General features: G+C 38.9%; 2 protein-coding genes across 6 annotated transcripts; one reads left to right on the forward strand and one right to left on the reverse strand.

The window, feature by feature from the left end:
- Positions 1 to 1,505: 1,505 nt before the first annotated feature.
- fbxo8 (F-box protein 8) lies at positions 1,506 to 18,004 on the reverse strand. Of its 5 annotated transcripts, XM_056409082.1 has the most exons (9): positions 16,165 to 18,003; positions 15,601 to 15,691; positions 11,142 to 11,247; positions 8,224 to 8,307; positions 7,155 to 7,299; positions 6,747 to 6,873; positions 6,398 to 6,516; positions 5,969 to 6,165; positions 1,506 to 4,335 (listed from the first exon to the last, which is right to left on the reverse strand). In XM_056409082.1, exons 3-9 carry the CDS (start codon positions 11,245 to 11,247, stop codon positions 4,148 to 4,150), a joined length of 966 nt encoding a protein of 321 aa, XP_056265057.1. In that variant the 5' UTR covers positions 15,601 to 15,691; positions 16,165 to 18,003; the 3' UTR covers positions 1,506 to 4,147. The 5 variants fall into 5 exon arrangements, with proteins under 5 accessions (XP_056265057.1, XP_056265058.1, XP_056265056.1 ...); XM_056409083.1 differs by lacking the exon at positions 15,601 to 15,691 and having other exon boundaries at positions 16,165 to 18,004; XM_056409081.1 differs by lacking the exons at positions 15,601 to 15,691; positions 16,165 to 18,003 and adding an exon at positions 13,134 to 13,295.
- cep44 (centrosomal protein 44) lies at positions 13,582 to 23,715 on the forward strand. The gene is made up of 10 exons (XM_056409080.1): positions 13,582 to 13,895; positions 15,330 to 15,477; positions 15,563 to 15,700; positions 18,027 to 18,101; positions 18,741 to 18,932; positions 19,310 to 19,438; positions 20,575 to 20,673; positions 21,286 to 21,354; positions 22,350 to 22,387; positions 22,756 to 23,715. The coding sequence occupies exons 1-10, from the start codon at positions 13,804 to 13,806 to the stop codon at positions 22,790 to 22,792; spliced, it is 1,017 nt and encodes a 338-aa protein (XP_056265055.1). The 5' UTR covers positions 13,582 to 13,803; the 3' UTR covers positions 22,793 to 23,715.
- Positions 23,716 to 26,330: the final 2,615 nt, after the last annotated feature.

Genomic DNA, 26,330 nt, shown 5'->3' on the forward strand with positions numbered 1-26,330 from the left:
GGCAGGCGCCTCCGTAGTCACGCTGCAAGAACAAAGAGACTGAGACGGAGTTTCTTTCCTCAGGCCATCAGGATTGTGAACTCCGACCTCACCAGGACCCCCACATAGACCCACACAACTGCCCCTCTTAGGCACACACACACACACACACACACACTTACTGTAAATATTGTGTTGTTTTTTATTGTAAATAGTGTGTACTTGTTGCCCTTGCACATTCCTGCTGAGCATTGCCACTTTCATTTCACTGCACACCCTGTGTGTGTATGTGACAAATAAAACATCTTGAATCTTGAACACACACACACAAACATACACACACAAATATATTTCTGTCATTCTGTCAGTGTCCTTTTTATCACAAAAGAGATTGGATTGGTACTGAAGATGTAAATATATTACTTACGGATCAACGACTTTTTTCTTAAATAAGAAATGTATTCTCAAATGTTTGCTTACATTTAACATTGGATTCTTCAAAAGTTAATCAATTAATAAATGGTATGTAGTTTTATATCATTACGCTGCAGCTGTCTTTGCACATTGGCTGTTCTGGTCTCTAACATCAGCAGTAGAAATGTGTTGTGTTGTATTTACTTAACTATTAAATAGTCTCCCATTTAAAAAATAATAAACTAGAATATGGCACAAATCTAACAAATTGTAATTTTAGTAAATTGATTGGTAGTTACCAATGTTTTAACATTTGCAACATCTTAATACTAGATTTACATCTTGAATTTGGATCGCAGTCTTTTAAGTGGGGCCTTAACCCATAAACAGAGAACAATATTTAGCCATCTTTGCCTGTTTTAGCTTTGTTTTTACATGACACAAAACATCCTAATCTTTGATCTTGCAATATATACACTACCGTTCAAAAGTTTGGGATCACTTAGAAATGACTTTATTTTTCAAAGAAAAGCACTGTTTTTTCAATAAAGATAACATTAAATTAATCAGAAATACACTCTCTCCATTGTTAATGTGGTAAATGACTATTCTAGGTGGAAACATCTGGTTTCTAATGAAATATCTCCATAGGTGTATAGAGGCCCATTTCCATCAACTATCACTCCAGTGTTCTGATGGTACATTGTGTTTGCTAATCGCCTTAGAAGACTAATGTCTGATTAGAAAACCCGTGCAATTATGTTAGCACAGCTGAAAACAGTTATGCTGGTGATATAAGCTATACAACTGGCCTTCCTTTGAGCTTGAAGTTTGTAGAACAAAATTAATACTTCAAATATTAATCATTATTTCTAACCTTGTCAATGTCTTGACTATATTTTATATTCATTTGATAAATAAAAGTGTGATTTTTCATGGAAGACACGAAATTGTCTGGGTGATCCCAAACTTTTGAACGGTAGTGTACATATTCGCAACTGTTTGGCCCTTGGCTGCTTATTCTTTTCTGAACATGGCCCATCATCAAATACATTTGGCGACTGCATTATGACTTCAGAATTTCGTATTGACATGGAATCATTCACCCAGCATCAGTTTAGAAACCTGATTTATTCCTTTGTTTCATTTCAACTATAGAAAGCAGAGACTCTTGAAACGTCTGTAATCACTTTCCTCTCCATCCATTTGATTTGTTAAGCTTTACTGGGAGCCATCACCATCATCCAGTAAATAAGAAGAGCCAGATATATCACTCAGTGATAAAATCAGTGGTGAATGATTAATGTGTAAAAACGAACTATATTTCTACCATTTTGAACCTTGAGCTGTAGAACTGCACGTGGTTGAAACATGTCAGTAAAATAAAACCCAGATTTAATGAGTTAGATAATTGGAATAATTTTTCAGTACATGTTGTCATTCATAATGTCTTCTTGTAACAAAGAAAAGAAAAACACATACAGGAAGTGGATTTCCTTCATAATTTAAAGAAAACATTGAGGTTATAGCTCTAAATCAGAGAACGTCATCAGCAATAAAGTATTTTTTTTAAACTATATTGCGAGTTCTGCCAATCCAATAAAGAGGCTCATATAATAAAGAATGTACTTAGCAAACAAATAATAATACTAATACTAAAATGTTGGTTGGTATTGAAACTAGTTTTCTTGATGAAAAAAGCTGCTTCATGTTGTCATCCTGTTGGTTCCATTCAGTGACACCTCACTGCTGCGGCTACATGCGAGCTGCTGGGACTCACAGACACTGCCACAGAGCGACTAGTATGCTACATTCAGATGCAATCCACCATTTCACATATACATGTGCATATCCCGTTACCACACTACTATAGTGTTAAATGACAATATTTTCTAAATTCTGATGGAACCACACTTCTTTTGACAGCAAGTGGTTGTGGTGTGTTACAGTCATTAGAAAACTACTTGTCTAAATTACAATGATGGATTGTGCCATTATGTCATGGCAGCAATAGCTGTATCGCTGTGGAAAGATGTGGTAATTGGGGGATAAATATGCATGTATTGTGCAAAAAAGTTAAATTATAGCAGGATTATTCTGAAAACACAAGAACTTCATGAACCTCATACGATTTCCTGCACAAACTTCAGCCAGATGTAGTGTCCTTCTGTGACAATTCAAGCATAAGAATGATTTACTTCACTTAACTTTGTCTTTCTCTCCACTTGACTTCATCCATTTCCTTGATCATGATGCCAGAATTAGAGCCGGGTCCATCACATATCCTGACTTCCCGAAGACTACAGTATCTACCACCCTCATAAAGCAGCTGCTGTGATCTGCTGCACAAGAAGCATGTCACCTCTAAAAGCAAAGCGGGGAGTAACCACTTTCATACATTCAATTTCAATCATAATATGAACAAAAGCTCACACTTAGCTAGTCGGTTCCCACTACACTGAAAATACTACATGTGTTTGTCACTTTGCTTTTGGTCTGCATGTGCGAAGATCAGATTTATTATAAAAAAACATCCATTTTAATTAATTATTTTTTAAAGATTTGAATGTTAAATAATTAAAAATGTCTCATACTTGGGAGTTTCTCCTCAAAATTCAGAAATGGACCCGTCCTTTGAACCATGGCCAGATAGTGTTACTTAAGAGCGGAAGAAAATGCTCATCTGACTTAAGAATCATAAATGTCTTCATCTGAATGTGGAGTTTTAACATGACAGAAATTAAATAGAATCAAATGAACTCGCACACATACCCAAAACCGCGCCAGGATAATTGGTCTACCAACACCCAACCTTGCAGAGCTTAACCATAAGCTGCAGGTCCACAGCACTGTGCTGTAGATGGCTTCGGATAAAGCCTGATCCCTGCAGCCATGCAATAAACAACAGGCCTCGCTGAATAGACCCGAGTGTGTCCTGTGGTCTGTCATTGTATGCTGGTACTGCTGAGCTGAACAATTATCTAACGTGCATAGTGCTTGGAGACAAAAAAAGTGTAAAGTCTTTGTGCAGTTTGATGACGTGAAACATATACAAGCAGACATCAAAAGGAAAAAAGTAAGATTAAGGATAGGAATAAGACCGTGCTTGCATGAAAGCGCAGTTGTCTTGTTCAAAACAAAACAAAAACACATTTAGTGTGAGCCACAGAAAACCAGATCCAGTTGAATCTTGACACTTAGACATTCTGGTTGTTCCCACTCATGGTCATTTGGTTTGCAGCTCCAATGTTACTTCCACTGGTAAATGCTACTAGAGATATTAGTGAGTGGTATTAGCATCCTGTGTGACACTTTTCCCACTGGTGAACGTGAAGCGACTGTCCATTAGGAAAACAGCAGGACTGTCCCGGGATCTGTGACAGGCTATAAGGGCTGTGCTCCTCATCCTCCCTCCACCAATCAGTAGTCACCATCCTTCAGCTCAGTATCAGAGCCCATCTTCATGGTTCCACTTTAAAAACCTTCTTTGCAGTGGTACGGTTTGAAAGACATTCCAGATGTTTCACACCTTCGATTCAAATGAAAAACGTTACTAATAAATGGTAGCGCTGTCTCTCTCACAGTGCAGTGGTGCATTGGTCTTGCCTTTCTCGTAAGACTTATTGGTCGTCATGAAAATTGTTAAAATCAATTCCCACAATGTTCCATACTTTTTATGGATAGCATCCCAATCACCGGGTCCTATTCTTCAGTGCAGTGTAAAGGATCTCGACTGGACATCTGGTAGGTAGAGCTACGCGGCCACGTGGCCAATCAGGTAAATATTGTCATAGAGGTGGCCTACAAAGTCATCCGAGACATTATGTGCCGCTCGCCGAGTGTTCCTGATAAACTCCCTCTTTGACATTTTGTTTTTGACATGGGGGCTTGTCAGGTCGATGGAGAGCAGGATCAGACTGTAGCACAACACATAGACCGCATCTGTAGAGAGATGATAGAGGAACAAACAGGAGTGTTTTAGTTTTTCTCGAGCTTTTACGCAAAATTGAGGAATTTGTGGCTCTAAAGAGAACAGGTAATTTCTGTAGTGTTCAAACTGAGAAGTCAAAGCCCCACTAGAGTCCTATACAGGCTGAAGTTTCACTGGCCAGATAGAGAGACTACCCTGTCACATATTTCAAGCATTCAAGTCATGACCTGAGCTTCACCTCACCATCAAAAGGGGGAGAAAAGGGGCAGTAAAATAAACAAGTAACAAAAAACTTACAGCACATCCTAACATGATTAATAACACCCATAAATCTATACGGTTCTACTTATAAACTGCTTTCCTAGAAGTGAAGGGGCAGAACATCAGTGAAATGACTTGAGAAAGGCAGCCGTCCATCCATCTCCTGCCTTGAGCTCAAAACCATTTCACTAATCCTACTAATCATTTGAGAAGGTCCAACGAGTTAACAGTAACTAAGTCAGGGATTGGTTTCTGTATGATCTGCTGACATTAGCCACACCCTAAATTGGTAAATGCACGGTTCAGTGACAATACTAAAGCCTGGGATTACTTGAAAATAAAACCTTGATGGTTTCTCCCTCATTTTGTGGTTGAGCCAATGGGTCAACATTATTTCTTCTTTCACTAGTTTTTGTCCCCCTGACTTCAGGGTTAAAACATAGTGACGTCTTGTTATGGTCAGGGTAGGCTGGGTATTAATGGTCCAAAGACGAGGTTTCTGAATATTGCGATGGCCCCCTGACCTCTCTTGTAACATACAATTAAAATTCCGACCTGAACACTAGAAATATAAATGTAATCACTCCTTGGAATCGACTGAATGCATTTATATTCTCCAGAGGATAAAGCCTCTTGCATTTGGCACAGTCTATGAGCTTTCCTCTAGCGCCACCTTCAGGTTAAAGTGTAACTGTACACAACTGTGTGCAAATGGATGTTTTAGCTTACCACCCATGTACTGTGTCTGAGTATGAGTTGGCCAATCGTAGCTTCCATACCTCTCAGATTAAACTTTAAGTTGCTTCTGAAGACATACAACATTCTAAATAGGCACTGACTGTCATACCTGCATGATGTCCTTTAAACATATATCTGTCCCTGTTTGCAGAGTTAATAAGCAGTCAGCAGACTGCCTCTGTTGTGTTTGTGCATTCATTTCCATGTCTCCATGGTGGAGAGGAGGCCATGGGCCCCGAGCTCTATCTGCTTGGCAGCGCCTGAAGTTGCTTGACTTCCTTCTAGATCTTATTCTTCACACATGTTTACAATCAATCTATCATTTTGTCATCCAGATTTTACTTAAGTTAAATGATCAACAAATAATAAGCAATCACAAGAAATTATGCTTACATTTAGTGTTACTTTTGTAACATACTTTAATTTTGTTGTTACTTTTGTAACACAAAATGTATTACTTTTGTGGTTTGCTAAGAAGCACAATTTGAAGTCCGCCAAAGACCCATAACTAGAACTATTGGGTAGGCATTTCATTCTTACTAATAAGCCTAGGACCACAACATTAAAATACAGTGCGTGTTCAGTATTTATGACTGTGTGTGTGTAGGCGTGTGTGTGTGTATGTGTGTGTGTTGGGGTACTAACCAGGACTGAGGCTCAGATCTCGGACAAGGCCAGGGTTACAGGTACAAAACCTGTGGCTGAACTTGGTGATGAGGGTCTCTAGATACTCTCCTCTCTCCTCTGGTGCGTGAATGTGTCTGAAGAAGTCCCGCAGAGCATTGGGGAGGAACTGGTTACTAAAATTATGGAGGGTCACCAACTCGTCCAGGACGTCCCTCCTGCACATCCATAGACATACACAAATAGCAAGATGGGACGTTGTTTTGTATTTGGACACAGATAATGAAAGTTACTGAATTATCAAATGTGTAATTCTTATTTCAAGGACAAGGGGCCCCAATAATGTATATTTAATATCATAGAGGACACATTAAATAACCAGTGAAATCATAATCTAAAAGCATACATCCAATTATTATTACTCAGTATTCTGTGTGGTTCTGTATTAACCTCTCATCCAAGTAAACCCTCAGCATCTTCCAGTGGAGCCGTCTGGTGTAGAAAATGAACTTAGCCAGCTCTTTTGGATGATCCATCATTATACCTTTAGACATGAAATAACTGATGCCCTACACGCACGCACATACACACACAAACACACACACACATACACACACCCACACACACAAGAGAGAGAGAGAGATAATATATTGTGAATGCATATCTACACACACACTTTGATGATGACATCATTCTGAGCAGCTCTTGTTTCACATCACATAATTTTGTCGTGACATCTTTGTTCCACACATTGAAGTGTGCTCACACTGAACACACACTGCAGAAGATGTTGTGTTACCTCCTGTGCGTTAGCATTGAATGTCAGGCAGCCTTCATCTAGTTGTAAATAGAGTCTTCTGTATGAGAAACCAGCAGGTAGCCTTCTGTTGTAGATGGAGCAGTGTCCCCATGTGGACTTACACAGCCTAATGGATCGACACATGTGAGTTAGGGAATGGAAACAAATACAAAATAACACAATAGAACTTTACTGCATACATGTGGTGAAAAACAAAAGCTAACATTGGCAACAACCATTGACATTTTCACTACCTTAAACTTTTTCCTCAAAGTCCATCTGTCATCATTTCTTTTGTAAGACAGTGTGGTAGATCACACAATGTATCTCGGAGATAGACGCTATTCAAGCACTGGCCTCATGGGTTAACAAACCTCGAAATGTTGGTAATCTGATTGAGACACGCACCCCTGCCATAGATATTCGTCGTGTCCCAGGTCCTGCCACACACAGCCAGCCAGGCACAGGTCAGTGGCATTCAGGTACGACAGGATGGTGACGCCTAATTCGTGTGGCAACATCTCTAAATCTATAAAGCCATGGTGTTCCTTACCTACAGTAACAGAGAAAAAGAAGGAAGGCAGAAATAGAGAACTGATTAGTCAACATTTGTTTACACTTCCTGGTCTCTCGTCTCAAAGTCCATGTGTTTTTTTTAATAGGTTTTTGGTTAGATGTCTGGTCTGTGTTCAACTCAAGCTTCAGAGATTTTACCGCTTTGTTCTACAACATAAAATACGTCAGTAAATATCCCACTCCAGAATTGAGCTTTTAAGTGTCCTAAAAAGGCAGTTGCTAACAAGTGGTTAGATGAGACTCCAGAGGTTGTCGGGGACATTAAAAGACATCACGCCGAACATGGAAAATCATCTACTCACTAGTCAGCCTTTACAGCCTCACTCTGTGTATTCTTACACTTGTGTGACTGTGGTGTACTTTGTTTATAGCATACCGTTAGTGTTTTACCTCTGCCAATTGCATTTATGCTAAAAAAATCATAAAAGGGGAGTTCATTTGTGAAGATTACCTTGCTGAACAAAACATCTATGTATTATAAACATTTCTTTGCCGCGGAGCATATTTTCTTTAATAATCCAAAACATTGGCTGTTTGTCGAAGGAACAATATTTGATCCCCTCTAGGTAGAAGACAGTACTATTTCACTCGCCCATCCCTAAGATGAGTTAAAGAACATTGCTTTTCAGAAATAAAAAAAGTAGAAGGAGAAAGAACAAGCGCTCAAAGAGATTGACTTCTTTGTTGCCTCATGACTTCTGTTGAACACACCGCAAACATAAGCAACTTTCTCTCATTGGCTGCCTCAAAATTCCGACCAATTTCAAAATTGTACATGTAAATATTCCAGATGTGTTTCAGTTTATTTCTTGTTGCAAAATGACAACTGACAGGAAGTAAACCATAAACGCTCTATTCAATATGTAAACAAACTCATTGCATAAGTTATGTGTGTTTGTACCTCCCATGCGTGTTCTCAGCAGATGATAGATGTCGGGGCCATAGCATGGCGGAGGAGCTCTTTTCTGGGGACCTTCATCTCTCCCTAAGAGAAAAAAACATACATTTTTCTCCTCTGTCACTTGCATGATTTGCTTAGTGCTATTTAGCATGGCAGAGAAGTTGGAGACTTTCCCAGCATGCATTGGGTTTTATGACTGACAAGGCATACTGTGTTGCTGTCATCATTTAACTTGATCAATAGATACATTACAAAGCATGATTTATAATTAGCTTTGGTTCCTTTTTTATTATTCCATTTGTGTTAATATTACATTTATGGTTTTATTTGTGTCTTTGTCAAGTATTTACTTTCAGTTTATTTTGTAAATTAAAAAAGCCTGAAAGTTTGACACCCATTATACTATATATGTATGAAATTAGGTACAATTTCAGATGAATGAATGAATTAAATGAATGATTAAGTTCAAACTTTAATTTTGCTCTACTAAGCCTCCTTCATGTTTGTCAACATGAAACATTGTTTTACTGTAAGCCACTAAAAGGAATTACTAGATCCTAGGAGCATAACAACAAGAAAGAGAAACATTGCTCGGGGCAAAACAATTACAAGAAAAACAACTTTGAGAACCACCAGAGCAAGAATGACAGCCAGGTGGATTCAGATGTATTGCAGACAAAAGGATTAAAGGAATGCTGGAAACAGGAAACCAGTATGAATTAGGCTGATGGAGACCAAACTAATAAAGTGGATGTAACTCCACCACTAAAGAAACCCCCTTGTTATTACTCGTTGTAATTTGGATTATAGAGGGATAGATAAACATCCAGTATGTTTTTATCCACTTCAATAATTGGATTACTCTCACTTTTGGCAATGAAGGGAGGCTTAATGCAACTTGACATGGTGCATGTCATTTTCAGTTAATTCTGTTATTTTATTTAAACAGCAATGATTCTGCACAGATTTAGTTGGATTTATTTCAACGTCTGTTACTTTTAAACTCTGTTGGTTATTCTAAATGTCTTACGAACTTTTATTAAAAGGTACACAATGACCTCTGAAGTAATTCTATTTTTGACAAATAACACATCTTTAGCATCAAAAAGTCTAGTGAAAAAAGGAATTAACCCAGACTCTTCATTTTATTAACATTATAGGTACATAATGCTACCTAAAACATTAACAAACTAGAACGGGCACTCGGTAGAGCGCATACCTTCGCATACCACAAGATTGGGCATTGAATTATGAACATTTTGGTTGCATGCCAATTGGATAAAAGAAGGGGATGAGTCGACTCTTTTTCCTGAGAAAGCTTCGATCCTTCAACGTGTGCAGCAAGATGCTGGAGTTATTCTACCAGTCGGTTGTCGCCAGTGTGCTGCACTTTGCCATTGTCTGCTGGGGGAGTAGCATCGGAGCCGGTGACACCAGCCGTCTCAACAAACTGGTTAGGAAGGCTGGCTCCATCATCGGCTGCCAGCTGGAGCACCTGGAACAGGTGGTGGAGAGGAGGACGTTGAAGAAACTTGTATCCATATTGGACAACCCGGACCACCCTCTCCACCACCTCCTACAGGGACAGAGGAGTACTTTCTCCAAACGTCTCCTCACGCTCCGCTGCCACAAGGATAGATACAGGAGAACATTCCTGCCGACGGCTATGAGGCTCTACAACAGATCACCTCTTGCCAGATCATAGTGCAATAACTACAATAATAACTTAATATTTACACTATGTTGATCTGCACTTCACACATTTCATTTATTTACACTACACACACACACACACACATTTCATTTACACTACACACATACACACACTTTGCATTTTGCACACTGTCTATATTTAATATTTTTATATTTAATTTAATTTGTCATTAGTATTGTGTATTGTGTATGCATATATGTTGTATATATACATATATATTTTATTTTATATTTTACTTTGTATACTTCTTTATCTTTCATCCCTGTTTTTTATATTTTATATTTTATTTTTTATTCTTGTGTGTTTAGTTTATTGGTGCTGCGACTGTTACGACAAATTTCCCCTTGGGAATTAATAAAGTATACATCATCATCATCATCATCATCAAAAATTGACCGTGCTATGGTAAAAAGAAGATTTTGACCTTTTCATGACCTTGACCTTTGACCCGATTGATCCCAAAATCTAATCAAATGGTCCCCGGATAATAACCAATCATCCCACCGAATTTCATGCGATTCGGTTTAATACTTTTTGTGTTATGCGAATAACACGCATACAATTAAATAAATAAATACACAGCGATCAAAACATAACCTTCCGCATTTTCAATGCGAAGGTAACTAGAACGGGCACTCGGTAGGGCGCATACCTTCGCATATCACAAGATTGGGCATTGCATTATGAACAATTTGGCATTAGTTACATGCCAATTGGATAAAAATGATGGAAAAAAGAAGATTTTGACCTTTTCATGACCTTGATCTTTGACCCGATCAATCCCAAAATCTAATCAAATGGTCCCCGGATAATAACCAATCATCCAACCAAATTTCATGCGATTCGGTTTAATACTTTTTTAGTTATGCGAGTAACACGCATACAAATAAATAAAGAAATAAAGAAATAAATACACGGCAATCAAAACATAACCTTCCGCATTTTCAATGCGAAGATAATAATGATCAAACATATTCAGCTGGAGTGATTTAAGTTGGTACTAATATTGGCTCTACTGTGCTAATATTGAGTTAAAGGGATATTTATACTGACTGTGAAACCCAGAACCTTAAAAGAATATAGAAATTAACCTCAATAATAAACTCAGGTCTGAAATGAAACACAACATTTGTGATCTTAGCAGTCACGCACACGCTTTAAAATCTTCAGTCAAAACTATTAAGTTAAGAAATGTGAAGATTACCTTGCTCTTGTCGTCTTCCTCCTCCTCGGTCAGCTAGTCGGTCTGCAAGCTCTTCCTGAAGCTGCTGCTGTTGTCTAGGAGGCAGCCTCCACAGTGCTTGACCCATCTGTATTGCAAGGCAGAAACACAGTACAAGCAAGTCACTTAGATGTTGATATAATATACTAATATATTGTAACACATCTGACCCTGGTGCATAGTAATATTGTCCTCTTTCTCATTTATAGCGAACAGGTACGGCTCCAGATCAAAGGGTGTACTGTGAGCAGCACATTGGACAACTGCTCGTACAGCAGCATGTTTACATGCGTTAATATGGTAATTCTTAAGGTGATCTATTTAAATATCCTATGTATGTATTGTGCATACGAAAACGTTTTGGTTACATACATCTCACTAAACTAGTTGTGGTTTTCCAAACGAGAACATCAAAACCATTTGCATATGTCAGTGAGTGACTAGTTAGGCAGGAAAACCATTAATATAAATAAAAATCCTATAATTCAACACAGGATGTACTGAGCTTCACTTGTAGCTATGATCTTGGGGCGGCTGTAGCTCAGTGGGGTAAGAGGGCCGTCCTGCAACTTCAAGGTTGTGGGTTCGATCCCCGCTCTCCCCATTAGTTGCAAGTCGAAGTGTCCTTGAGCAAAGCACTGAACCCCCAGCTGCTTCCCGGGCGCATCACTGCAGCCCACTGCTCCTTAATAACTAAGGATGGGTTAAATGCAGAGAAATAATTTCCCCTTGGGGATTAATAAAAGTGTATATTTATTTATTTTTATTTCCATTACTGGCAAACTGATAAAGTAGGAAACTCCACAAGACAGTGTTAACACTTTGATTGAAGTTGATAACAATAAGACATGACTCATACTAAGACTAAGAAATGAGACACATTGACATGTAAGAATACCATATGTCCACAGTACCTAAACGTGTGCAGAATGGTTTTAAGAATGTTGCAATACATTGTCTTGTATCATATTATTCAGACTATCCACTAGTGAATCAAATCATTCACCAATAGTTGTAAACAACATTTTCCCAACAATCTGTTGTTCAAGAAGATGAATAATAAACTGTGTTATTATCATTTCCTCTGCTTGATTTGTTGAATTGTAAAGCATTGCCTGTCTTTCATGGTAAAGTGTATGTGCTGCTGAAAAACAATACACACTGGTTAAACCTTCCATAAGTGTCACATAATACAGCTTTAGATGGACTATAATTGAATTGTATTCAATAAAATACAGCAACCATTCATCAAATTCAGATAAGAATTGGGTCACTTAATGACAGCTAACATTATTTTTATGACTCAATGCATACGGTTCTACAATTGCTTATTAACTTCATTACATTATTTTTTAAATGATGAAGTAATAAAATAGTAATGTGTGAAGGCATGCAATATATTACATTCTATGATTTCCTGTATTAGACAACATTGCAGAGTTCTTGCAATTAGGAATGCATATAGCCCTTCTGAAACATTAATGTCAGCATCTACCCAGAGCATTACCAGAACTCTGTGCTGATGAACTTCAAAATGTCAACAAGCAGCAATGCACTGGCTAGGTCTTCTTTAGGATTAAACTGGCCGGGATTCCTTTTTCCTCTCAGTCAGTCAAACGTCAACTGTGTTGCATAAACAAATCAATCACACTGTTGTAAACATCAACGTTGGAAGTTCGAGCTAGCAAGGTAGTCTGACCTTCAGTCCCGCCTTCTCTTCTATATCATTGGTTACACGTATAACAACAACACCCAAAATGGAACGTCATTGGCTGAATTGGCTTTCACTCACAATCTGTTTTTTATAAATCCCTGAGTTAGCTTACAAAGCTAGTTTAAGTTGACGAACAGTGACGAACCAAACAAATATATATTTGCTGCACTATTAAACGACGTTGGCCCTATTTATTTTTCATTAATAGTGCAGTATTTCCTCATGAGTACGATATAGCGGTGTAGCCCTAAACTACTTACCTGAGTTTGGTAATTCCTCTGACAAGCCGACCTGCACACAAGTTCAGCTGGGAATACGGGTTACTTGCTTATTACCAAGTACCAAGTTGCCATATCACCTAGCAAAGCACAAATAAGAATAGAGCAGTTGCTCCCTGAGCTCAGGAGGAACCTCTCATATCGTTATGCTACCACTGCCATCATCTGTTTTCTCCTCCTCCTGTGCCCTCTGCCCCTCCCCCTGTTGTTTTCCCGGTACTCACACAAACAGATGAACTGAAGAAACGATAATTATTTTACACTGAGTTAACCGCATTCGTTTTTTTGTGAATACGTGCTTCTTATGACAAATAAAGAAACTTAACCTAAACGGAAAAAATAAAAACAGAAAGCAGAGCGCGTATATAATACGTCACTGACGTCATCCTACCTGCAACAGCCAATCATGTTTCGTGCTGTTGATCACCCGGTAGAAACAAAACTTGTGTTCCCTTTTTACCCCCAGACGGGACGAAATACAATTTAACGAAACAGCACTAGAAGACCGCAGCGAATTTATGTAATATATTGCACTTTCATTTACATATTAAAACACGACGTGAAGGTTGGAGTGAAGTCGGCCGTGTTGTTGCACAAACGGACTCCGGTGTTAACTGTTTAGTTTGGCGCGTGCGTCTCTCGTTGTTAAGAGATGCTGTCCACCGGAGACGTCCAAGGATGTCTCCGTCAACTGGAAACTCTCCTGCGGGTGATAAAGTACCCGGGATATGTCGACTACAATGGGTAACAACACAACACACATCTACCAACGTGTACGCATAAAGGTTTCCAGTGCTTGAAGCCCGTATGCTAGGACACGTTCATATTTAACTAGCTAGTCAGCTAACCTGGCCTGACAGTCAGCAGGAAGCAAACAAGTTGTCAAGTGAAATGTGATTGATGTGGCGTTTGCGTTAACTAAGCTACATGTGTTATCGTTACATTTCTAACAGTTGAATAATACAGATGCAATTTACAGTTTGGGACGACTCAAACAGTGTTTTCAATGCTCACAATTTTTAGGAGACTTGTATGCGTAACGTTAGCTACGTTACTACTACTTAAATATGCTGTTTGGTTCATACAAACACCTCTGCCTCAGTTGCTCTAATCTGCAACTGTAATTTAACTACAGCACAGTAAGACATTGAACATGTCCTAAAGTCTCCAATTACTTTGTGTGGAATGCCTCTTGCAACGTGGCCTGTCGACCACAAGGCGTCCCTCGTGTCTCAGTGTAATGTGATGAACTCATTCTGGGGCATCCCGAGGTGTTCCGAGGCCAGCTGGGAGACATAATCCCTCCAGTGGTCTTCCCTGTGGTCTCCTACCAGTTGGACTTGCACGGAAAACCTCCAGTGGGAGGCGCCCAGAAGGCATCCTGATTAGATTCCTGAACCACCTCAGATGACTCCTTTCAAAATAAACTAGAAGTGCCTTAACTTCAAGTTCCCTCCTGATGTCCAAGCTCCTCACCCAATCTCTAAGGCTGAGCCCGGCCACCCTACATCGGTAACTCATCTCACCAATCCTCCAATTTCCAGCAGAGCACCATGGCCTCAGATTTGGAGGTGCTGGTTCTCATCCCCGCCACTTCACACTCTGCTGCAAAATGCCCCAGTGAATGCTGGAGGTCACGGTCCGAGGAGGCTAACAGGACCACCCCATGATGTTGCTGAGCAATATACCCTGGTAGACAATATGTTTGTGTTAGCTTTGGTCATCTAGTCCAGATTAATTCGGATCAATAATATATTAATTAATTAATAAATACCTTTCCACCGACAAATAGTTTTTTAGATTAGATTAGATGTTCCTTTATTAGTCCCACAGTGGGGACATTTCAGGATCACAGCAGCGGGTGCACATTTTAGCATTAATACAAGATAAAAATAAAACGAAAAACACAATACTAATATTAAATATACAGAGGAAACTAAATATATACACAAGGCATAGACCAAAGTGAATTTCCAGCAGGTTAAAGTGTCCAGTAAAATAAAGTGCTGAGTGTGCCAAGATCTCCAGTGATCTACTGCAGTTTGTATATAAATAAATAAAATGTGGTTGACAACTGCAGTATTTTTAGCAGCGCGAACATTATATATTACAGTTCTCTCTGTCTTCATTTGTAGTTTTCCTCACATTGTAACACCTTGTTTTTTGTTTCTCCACCAGCCTTTCCAAAGGAGATCCCTCTGCTTTTCTACCAATTGTGAGCTTCACCCTCACCTCCTTCTCTTCACCTTTTGCAAAGCAGCTAATGGAGGCTGGACTGGAACTGACTGGCAAAACTGACCTCCGATTCACTGACACTCTTTATAAGGTAATACATAAACACATTCTGAGCACTGTTTTTTCACAGATGCAACATTGCTATTAAGTGTGTGTGTGTATCTGTATGTGTCTAGGTGCTGCGAGATATCTTCCACTATAAACCCATACTGACCAAGCAGCAGTTCCTCCAGTGGGGTTTCTCTCAAAGGAAAATCTCTGTCATCTGTGACATCATTAACTTGGTCCTGCAGAAACACAACCAGCTGAAGAAGGTACAGAATGTTTTAATAGTTTATTTTTATTTACATGTGTGTCTTGAAAGCAGATTGCATAATCTGTAATCCGTGACATTAAAGGCAGCAAAGCATTCTGCCTTCTTTTACAGAGAATCTAAGGTTTTGGATAACGAAGATCATTATACCTATCAGTTATTCTTGATTACACCAAACTTCTGTTATCATTTTTCCCGTCAACAACTCTTCTCGGCTCGCGCAGCAGAGCTCCGATGCTGGCGCGCGCACTGGTGAGCAATGCAGGGCTCTCAAGTGTCACGCATTGAGCGGGGGTGCTCAACATGTCGATCGCGGTCGCCGCAGAGTTCCGATGCCGGTCTGCGCTCATGAAAAGTCACTAGCACCCATCTCCCCCCCCCCCCCCGTCAACAACTCTTCTCGGAGCTCTTGCCTGTCTTGAGAGCCCTGTAAATGTATATATGTGATTAATCATGATTACATACCTGCAAACTTGTCACCTTTCGGTGAAATTCACCGTTTTGAACTCAAAATAGGTCATCCACGTGAATCGTGGAGATCCGAAGAGTTTTTGTTTTTTTGGGGGGGGGTCACCTGGCCCGCTGCCGTTGAGATTGCAGTGAGACGCGGAGAAAAGTGTGAAGTGTTGCTCTTCGCAATAAAACATCTTTGATGGGACGTGTCGCGTCTCGGCCAATCAGCGTTCAGATGTCCACAGCATTTGGGGGTTCAGGTTAGCTTGAATGTTAGCCCGCTACATCTACTCCTGTCACGCTGCACGGTGTAGCGATGCTAACAAAGTACCCGTACGTTAAACACGATGTGATTTAGCATATTTTTAGTATCAATACTTCATTAAGAGAGCGATCAGAGCGCACTCGCTGCTCCGTGTCGAGCTGTCTGCGCACACTGCGCTGCGCAGCTCACAGCGAGAGAAGAGGCGGAGCTTTAGAGACTTCGGCTTAAAAAATAAAAAGATGCCAGAAGTGAAATGTTTCAGTCTGTAAAGTTCTGTAACTCTCCAGCTGCTCATCCTGATGAACTGTGTATCATCTGGTCAGAGACTAACGGCCTCATAGTGTATAATCAATGCTATGATGGAACCATGTAGTTTCATTCATATCTGGCTGTATTAATACTCATATTACTGTAATTTGTTAAGTGTTGAAAAAGTTGGTAAAAAGTGAACCATACAGATGTTTTATTTATTACTATTATAGATAAATATACCAGTCTCGTAATTATGGTACCATATTGTTTGTATGGTGTATTGAATTCTGGTATCGGGTATCATGATATTTATGGCAGGTATGTAATATGTATAGAAGTTATAATATGAGTATCGTGACAAACGGGTAGAGACAGAACAGATTCAGGGAGAAGTCCATGAGGACTGTTCAGGCAAAAAAAAAGGAAGTTGGTTCATGAATGACTTTAACCATATATATATATAATATATATAATGACAATGTATATTTGTTATTACTATCATTAAAGGTTGAGTCAGAGCGGAGAACCTTTTGTTCTTAAACTGTTTATTATCATTATTTAGATTTGTGGTCAGAACAATAAAATGACTGTAGTTGTGGTTCTAAAAGCTTTGAGGCTTCAAACAACGTGGATGTGGTGTGGTGACAAAAACAAAAAGTCACCTGCACCCCCCCCCCCCCCCCCCGTTGTCACCTTTTTCACCCCTCATGAGTTTGCAGGTATGTGATTAATCCACAGAAACCTGTGATTAACCTGATTAAAAATTTTACTCGTTTCACAGCCATAGTAAATAGTAATCGAATCACTCCATATGCAACGTACTATTTGACATTATTTAGTCAAGATGTGTACTTTTTGTTGAATCATGAAATATTTAAACTGTAATGACCTTTTCAAATGCAAAATATCCAATCTGTAAATGCGACACACCGTTTAAAAGTAGTTCACCTAATGGAGTGCGTTCTAAAAGTGTACTAACAGCATGTTATATCGGTAAACCTAGCGAATCATGAAAGGAAAAAACTGCTGAGAAGCAGTACATGGAAGTATTTTGAGTTCTCCACCATAGAACAGGGGTGTCACACTCATTTTCACCGTTGGCCACATCAGCATCATGGCTGCCATCAAACAGCCGGTTGTAACTGTAACACTCTATAAATGTAACTACTCCAGAATATATTGTTAAATAACTGTTTTTACATTTGATTATTGTGTATTCAAATGTAAAAATATTGTACATGCATTTATATAAATGTAAAAATATATAGAAGCAAATCTATCTATTTTAACAAATCCATTTAATTATATTTACGGAACAAAAGTTAACCATAACATAACCAATATAACTGTGTTGCAGCCAAGAGTCAGATGTCCTACTTCAAACAAGGATGATGGAGGAGAAGCTCATCCAATACTGACTGATGCAGACACTGTAAGTATTGTGTGAAGTCCAATTCCACCACTAAAAGTAAACTACCGTATAATATTTCACACCACTATCTTTGATCTAGATAACACATCCCTAAATTCTACTGTAAAAATTACAATAAACCAAGAATTGAACTAGCCACTCAATAAAAACCGAAACATGCAGAGAAAAGTAGATTAAAAAAAATAGATGGAGAACAAACGGTGACGCCTCAGAAAGGAGATAATGGCTAACACGCACGCACACGTGTGTGTGTGTGTGTGTGTGTAGATACTTAGTTATGCTAATTGGCAGCACAAAACATATTTGTTGATTATAAATAGATCTATACTTTACTTTTCGTAAATGCAATCAGCTGTTCATTAGTATGGCAGTTCTGAGAGCTTTGAATGTGCTTGTCTGAGGGTGTATTTGGTTACCAAGAAGCAATTGGTACTTTTAGACTGTTGCTTGTATTGGACAGCAGGCATGTTTAACCTCAAATATACAGGAGCATTCACCATGATGTCAATTGGGAAATGAGCAAGTAGCAGGTAGAGGGCTGATATTTACAGAAAGGTGTGATGTATCAAGACTGAATGATTAGAACTGCATCAGGAATTTCTCTTCAGTTAAATTCCATTGTGTTTTTATGTGTTTAAGGTGTCCAAGAGGCCTTTTGTTGTGAATCACGGAGAAAATTCCTCCACTTTTCCTAAAAACTCCTCTGTGGAAGAACTCTTCTCCCATGATGTAATATGTGCCTCTCATAATGAAGTGTACTCCACCAATTATCCTGTAAATGGGATCACAGAGCTGGCAGGATACAAGGGGGACAAGGAAAACCTTCTTTACGTAAGTATTTACTTAACCAGTATAAAGACAAATGCCAGGCTCTAACTTTTAAAATCAGTTTGCATGAAATGCATGAAGAATCTTCACGCACATGCGCACACTTCAATATTTTACAGTTATTATTCATCACAGGCTGCAGAGTATTATTACGATTATTGTGCCGGAGGGAGCAACACACTTTGGCTATTATGGTCCTGTTCGCAAAGTAGTGAGGCTGCGAATGGTTTAGGAGGTTTACTGCAAGATCTGTAAATTAAATTACCAGATTATTTGACCAAAACGGTCTAATGTTGTGAGGACCACTGGATCATCTTTGCAGAAGAGTTGGAACATCTGCCACTATAAAATGTAATGTAACTGCATCTATTGTCTGTCAGTCATCAGAGGTGGAGGGAAGGCTCTCAGCACTGGAAGCTCAGCTCGGGAGTCTTCAGTCTGGGATGGACAGGCTCATTATTCTGGAGAAACACGTGGAGAAACTAAACAAACAAAGAATCACAGACAAGGTTGATATGACATTCTTTGCCATACTACTTCATTATTTCCTTCATTTGACAAGCAGCAAGAACATGTTATTATATACAACAGGTAGCTTAAGTCGAGCAATCTGTTTGGTTCAAATATTTGGCTCAAGGAAGTCCCGTCAGCAAAGAGCCCAACAAAATGGGATTGGGAAGGACACTTTATTTGGGGCAAGACTAGACAGAGAAATACCCTGCTACGTTACAATGAACAGAAATGAAGGAAACAATAGATGTTATGGCCACAGGTGTGAAATCCAGCTTCAGAGCGACTGGTTATTTTACTCCGGGGCCGAAGAAAGCAGAGCAACTTCCTCCCCAAGCAACACACCTGTGCTTAACAATTAAAGACAAACTGAATACAAGCCGTTATCAAAGTCATCCAACTAGGGGCTGGGCCGTTCTTCAGATAAATGTAAATAAATAGCCACATTTTAACACCAGTATGTGATTTAAAAAACAAAAATATATGCTAGCTGCCAGTGTAATAATAATAATAATCCTAAGTCTTCTATAGCGCTTCTCTAAGTACCTGAAGTCGCTTTCCAGAGTCCAGTAGTCACACACACACACAGTCATACCGGTGGTGGTAAGCGACATCAGTAGCCACAGCTGCCCTGGGGCAGACTGACAGAAGCGTGTAGACTACATTCCATAGAAAATGCCTTGATATGTGCAGACAAAGATAACTTTTATTGTCCCCAAGGTGTAAATTTAGCTTGGGCAGTAGTGCTGTGTACACAACTGCAACCCACTCAAAATAATACATAGACAACAGACATTACAGTTATTCATTAAAGACAAAAATGGCAAATGGTGGCCATGCCCTGATGGTTCCAAATAAATACAAATACATGGGCATTATAAAACGGGTCAGAATCGTAAAAATGTCACAGAGACAACATGAAACTGTTTTCGACATGTGAACCGCAAAACAAAGTCCAAGTACAAAGTTTATTGCAATGGCTTTAACTCTCATATTGCCATTATTGATGTACCTTGAAGAAAAGCAATAGTTAATGTCAGCCTGTGATATGTTGTGATCGTATCGCAGCGTTGTTCAGCCCAACGCCAACATACCAATTGCAGCCACCTGTTCTATTTATTATTTTCTATTCCAGAATGAAGGAGAAGTCATCACTATATCCAGAGAGAGCTGGGAAAATCTGATGAGCAGAGTGCTGTTATTGGAGACAAAACTAGATCTGAGCAATATACAGGTAGTGTACATGCTGTGACATTTCATATTAATTACATTTCCACTGAATGTCTTGTTTTGTGGTCTGTTTCTGCCTGTTATTGTGTTGATTTTATTAAACATGTTCAAGCATCTTCACAGGACAATGGTGGGTTGTAACACAGTGATGATCAAAGCTATATAGACCTGTATTATATACTCTACAAGATGAAAAACCTTTTGATCTGAAATTTAGAGCTACAAGACAGAATTTCTGGATTCCATCTGGAAAAGGGAAATCAGCCTGTTGTAATAAACACTATAGAATGAGACCAGGATTGATACTGTAATAAAGTATCAAAAAGTGGATTCAATATCAAGTCAGTCATATTAGGAACATAGCTGTTAAATGTCTTCAAACATGCTATGGTTGCGGTGACAGTAAGGTAAGCATGTGCATCTGATGAGACCGATACATTATGATGCTCCATCTTACCGGCAGTCAAGGACAGAGGAGTGGTGAAGAAAGGTCACTGCACGTACCAGATTATACAACTGCAATACAGTTAAACTGTGATTAGTTTGAAACTAGCACTAAACCCGTTTTCGATTAAGAACATTTTTAGAATTGCTTCTGTTTTCTCGTCTCTCTCAGTTAAGTGTCCCGCTGCCATGTCCGTCATCTGATTCCTCCCTTTTTTGCACCATGTCTGATGATTCAAAGGTGAGACAGAGCAAAGGACTCATCATGCTGTCACTATTAATAAAAAAGGATTAGATTTAAATAATTTGGTCATTGTTTTTTAAATGACATCAGTGTATTAGTTGTATTTATTTTCATACTTTATTACGCTGCATTGTAAATATTTGGGAATTCTTGTTCATAACCAGGCATTTAAATAAGGCAGGCACAGTATTTACAGGGGTGGGCAAATATATGAATACCTTCCACTTACCTCTATTTAAAAGAAGAAGAAGTAGAAATCAAACAAATTGTTGTGTTGAAAAGCTTTGAAAGCTGAACATAAGTTGTTGAGGTTGTAGATGTCATCATTGTAATGAGTTGAAGTGTTATGTACTGTGTGTTATTCGTGTAGGTTGCTTCTATTCAAAAAGAGTTAAGTCGATTTCTGTTTTATTACCGGTCTCAGCCGGTGTGCAAGTTCACACTGGTTTGATTTTTATGCAAACTGGTAGAACCGTTATTTGTCATTATGACACGTTTATGACTTACTACAAGGTAGCCGACATCAGCAAACCTGTACCTACAGAAGGGGTGCCTTTCAAGTGGAGAAAAAGTGATGAAGTGCCGCCTAGTGTGCAGCGCCAGTGGAGAAAATGTGATTTGTTGGAAAACTCTGCATGCTACTGATTATGGCTGCACAACTATGAGCAAAATACTAATCCCAATTATTGATCACGATTATTCATTAATTTCAGGGACAACATTTCAGTAATGTACAGACCAATGCTCTTACTTTCATGTGGTTCTACATTCTTGTTGATTAACACATCTTTGTATCAAATTAAGACTTATATTTAGGTTCTTATTTTCCTAAATCCATAACATTTAAATGTGTTGCCAATGTGCGGGTCAAAACAAGTAGTGTGTATTATTCTCATACTTTGGACTGCAGCCACAACATTCTGGAAAAGCTTTTCCATCTGCCACCTAATATTTGTACATGTTTTCTTGTCTGTCCTGTTTTTTTTCTCCAGGAGAACCTCAAGGACAGACTGGAGAAGATTACCAACATGTAAGATCACTGAAAAGGAGTTCACAATTACCCCTCTTGGTTGTATGCCCAGTTTATTATTTGTTGTTTATTTTTTAGCTTGTCCTATTTCCATTCTAAAATGGCTACACAATTCAAGTTCTAAATCTGGCTAACCTTGTTGGCTTTGCCAGCGACTCTTCGAGCCGCCTACAAACGTCATTGTATTTTATTTATTCCAATTGACACAAGGGATTTAAAGTTGTTTTATCTAATTGCTGCATCCACTGTGCACCATTTGATAATGGCAGCATTAATTGCCACACCAACTTTGAATATTGTAAATGTTTCTTGATTTTGTTCAGTTTATTAGATTAATTAATGATAATATCTTTGTCTGGAATCTTTAGGTTGAAGAGCACCTCAAGTCTGCTGAAGAACACATAATCTACCACAACACTGTAAATATATTATGACAAATTACCATCAGTTGAGTTTGGGTTTAATTAATAAGCACATTCTTAATGCACTTTTCTATTGTTTTGGATTGACAATGTTCGATCACCGTGATCTTACTACGAAGCCATCTGAACTTTAGACTGTTGGAGCTCAGTCAAATGAAATGAATGTCCAGGAATAAAGGCCTCGCCTTATATGAGAAGTGAATGCTTTTCAAATAGCTACACAAATCTTAAAACTTGTTTGATTTGTTTTTCTTTTACTATTTTTATTTTTACAATTGATAACCCCTTTCACAATATTGTGTTTCATCGGTGAATATTATCTATCCTGTGGACCACTTTTAAGCTGACGAAATAAACTTGAAGCCTCTGACTAACTACAAACTTGTACTACTGTATTTCAATAATGCAAAACCAAGTTGGCACCATGAAAATAATTGTGTGCAACTGACAATGTGGGCTAGGCTGCTAGCTTTGAGCCTTAATATACCCACAGTAAACCAACATGTGTGATGTTTCTGACTGGCTTAATGGGCTGTAGATTAACCTTATAAAATGTTTTACTATCTAAAATACACAATGGCTACATATGTAAATTGCTGAACATGTTACAGTCAGCATATTTCTGTTTAAAATAGGTTTTAGATCCAAACGGGTGCAACAGTGAAAGTTATTTCACAGACTATTTGAGGACTTAAATATTCATATTTAGACCATTTTTCAATGAGATTTGCTATTCTATTTCTGGAACTCAGATCAACACCTTCACAATCCAATAACTTTAGCAATATTCTAGTTGTTTCTCTGCCAGTCACAATTCCATGTAACCAACACTATTGGTGCATCCATCTGTAACCATGACACTGACCAAATGTTTCCAGTTGCTGTTCAATAAAGTTGTCAACCTCAGCCACATCAGTTTTATTCTTTCAACACTAGAGCTGCTTCTTGCTTAAAATCCTTTCCCCTGTGTGTTTGCTTAGTTAGTACAATCTCATGTGAATTAACAAGCAATTTAAGTGTCATATATATATATTGTAAAACCACATTTTAAGTCTTCAATGAACTCACAATCCATTATATCTCAATAGAGGGTAACCTATGACAAAGAGCTGCTTCTGACATAATTATTAAAAACATTTCAAAGACGTACTGAAAGTCTATGGAAACAGTCATTTCTATTTCTAACTACTTTTCCTTGACCTCTGTGAAATAATGTCAAGGGGTCAAGGAAAGATGGAAAGGAGAATTCATGAGGAGTTAGGAAAAGAATACCGCAATGTTTAGAGAATCTGACTCCACTTTCACTAAACTACATAGTTTTGATGAGACGGCAGGTGGATTGTTAGTGACGTCAGTCTGCAGCGGTGAAATTACAATGTTCATGAGATGGACTACAAAACAGATTGTACATACTTCTTCTGTGTTCTTACAGCGTTGTCCCATGCAGAAGACATGAACAACCTGGGCCCTGTTCCACGTACGTGGTTCAACTAAGTGGATCAAATGTCCTATTAGCCAGCTAAAAGTAACCTGACAACTGATGTTTTGATAATGAAGATGGATAGTATTTTTATCTCTGTGGAGACCAAAATGAATGTTCTAGCAATGCACTCCATTTTAACGTTTCAAAGGTCACCCCAACCCCTGTGTGTAGTTATTTGATTTGTGTGCCTCTAGTTGTAAAATGAGAGTTATCAATCGTATCTAATCGAGATGAATGCGTGTTGTACAGTCTAGAATATTCTTGTGATGAGAAATAAATATTTGCATATAAAACATGATCGATAGGGTAAGGGTTAGGGTTTATTGTTGAGAGAACATTATTAATTATTATTAATTAACATTGTCCTTTGGTGGTCCTGTATGGTGTAGTGGCCATTTGTCAAATAAAAAACATAAAAAGCCCACTGATGCATCATGGGTTTGTGGTTTACACAGGCGAAAGAATGCATTGTCCATACATGATTATGTGTTTCTCATAATTTATGTAACTAAACTAAACAAGCAAACAAACAAAAGAACAAAGGACCTCCTAATGTTGCCTCTCCTGCTCTGGTAAAAAAACAAAAACATAGGCCTACCCAGGTGCATGCTGGTCCTGTACCTGCCTACTCCCATATATAACCACAAGTGCACTGCCCACAGTGTTACCCAATTAATAAACAAATGAACAACCAAAATACTAAATATACCTAGACAACAACAACAAATAATGAAACTGAACTAAAAACTACATGTGCTGCATGTAAGGGGTGCAAGAGGCCCGGCAGGGGTTGACGAGAGAGCACCTAGCGCAAATTGAATAGGCAGGGACAAAAAGGCGGTTGGAAGGACAATCGTCTTGGATGTGGGCGATTGCTTCTCTAACGGCTTCCCTCAACCTCCCATGTAACTGACATGTAACTGACATGTAATGACATGTGACATGTAATGTAATGTAACTGCCCCAACCACACAGGAAGGAGGCAGGATAAGAGAGAGAGGTTCAGGAGCAGAGTTCAGTCGAACTGGCTTGACAGGGTATCAGGCTAATTTTTTTTAGAACCAGTATGGTAAGTAAGTTGAAAAGAAAAAAAAGGGCCCAACTGGCTTGGCTGGTGTTGAGACGTTTGGCTGTGTGGATGTACTCAAAATTGTTGTGGTCAGTCCACAGAAGGAATGGTTGTTCGGCCCCCTCCAGCCAGTGCCGCCACTTCTCCAATGCCACCTGAGCCTGCAGCTCTCTGTTTCCTACATTGTAATCTGTCTCCTTTGACAGGAAAGCTCAGGGGCAAAGCTTGTTGTTCGTGGGCGAGCACCAATATGAAAGGCCCTCAAACCCAAACTAAAGGCTGGGGTCTGGGGGAGTAAGGATGGGTGCTGATGTGAAACTCCTCTGGAGCTTCTGGAATGTCAACATAGCCTTGGAAGACCACTGAAACGTGAGAAGAGAAGTTAAGGCACACTTATATGTTTTTGTTTTAAGACTGTGTTTTGAAAACAAAAACGATCTCCATCCACAATGGCTTTTCTGCATCGTTTTCAAAACGATCTCGTCCACACCAGGATCCCTGAAGTGAATATCACATGACTATTCATGTTGCTGAGTACCTAAAAGATCACAACATAGTATACTACAACACATGCAGTTGCTGGAGTCTTCCAAGTCAAAATACTTTCATTTAGAGCTTAATTTTCAGCCAATCACCTTTGTTATGCTGCATGATGGACACTCAGCTACTGCCACTTTTAGGATTGTGCCAATAAACACTGAATTACAAGTGTTTAGGTTTCCATCATGCACCAGCACTTCAATTTCTGTGGCAAAATAATAATCATTTTAATAATACCATTTGACAATAAAATTATTTACATTTATCTGTTTCATTTTAGCCAGTAATAAATAAGGCTGAAGAGCAGGGGCGGCTTGTCCATAAGGGCGATTGGGGCGACGCACTGCATAGGGGATGAGTGTCTTGCCCAAGGACACATAAAGATGGACCGGGGATCGAACCACCGATCCTCTGAAGGTAGGACTTTTA

The sequence above is a fragment of the Pseudoliparis swirei genome, chromosome 24, assembly GCF_029220125.1.
Source record: "Pseudoliparis swirei isolate HS2019 ecotype Mariana Trench chromosome 24, NWPU_hadal_v1, whole genome shotgun sequence".
Classification (NCBI taxonomy): Eukaryota; Metazoa; Chordata; class Actinopteri; order Perciformes; family Liparidae; genus Pseudoliparis; species Pseudoliparis swirei.

Coding starts and splice junctions, on each gene's coding strand:
- fbxo8 (XM_056409083.1), bottom strand. CDS start 11,247: ATGGGTCAAGCACTGTGGAGGCTGCCTCCTAGACAACAGCAGCAGCTT. Junction 7,300..8,223: donor GCTGAGAACACGCATGGGAG/GTACAAACACAC, acceptor CTGTTACTGTAG/GTAAGGAACACCATGGCTTT. Junction 6,874..7,154: donor GACGAATATCTATGGCAGGG/GTGCGTGTCTCA, acceptor TCGATCCATTAG/GCTGTGTAAGTCCACATGGG.
- cep44 (XM_056409080.1), top strand. CDS start 13,804: ATGCTGTCCACCGGAGACGTCCAAGGATGTCTCCGTCAACTGGAAACT. Junction 15,701..18,026: donor AACACAACCAGCTGAAGAAG/GTACAGAATGTT, acceptor ACTGTGTTGCAG/CCAAGAGTCAGATGTCCTAC. Junction 20,674..21,285: donor TAGATCTGAGCAATATACAG/GTAGTGTACATG, acceptor CGTCTCTCTCAG/TTAAGTGTCCCGCTGCCATG.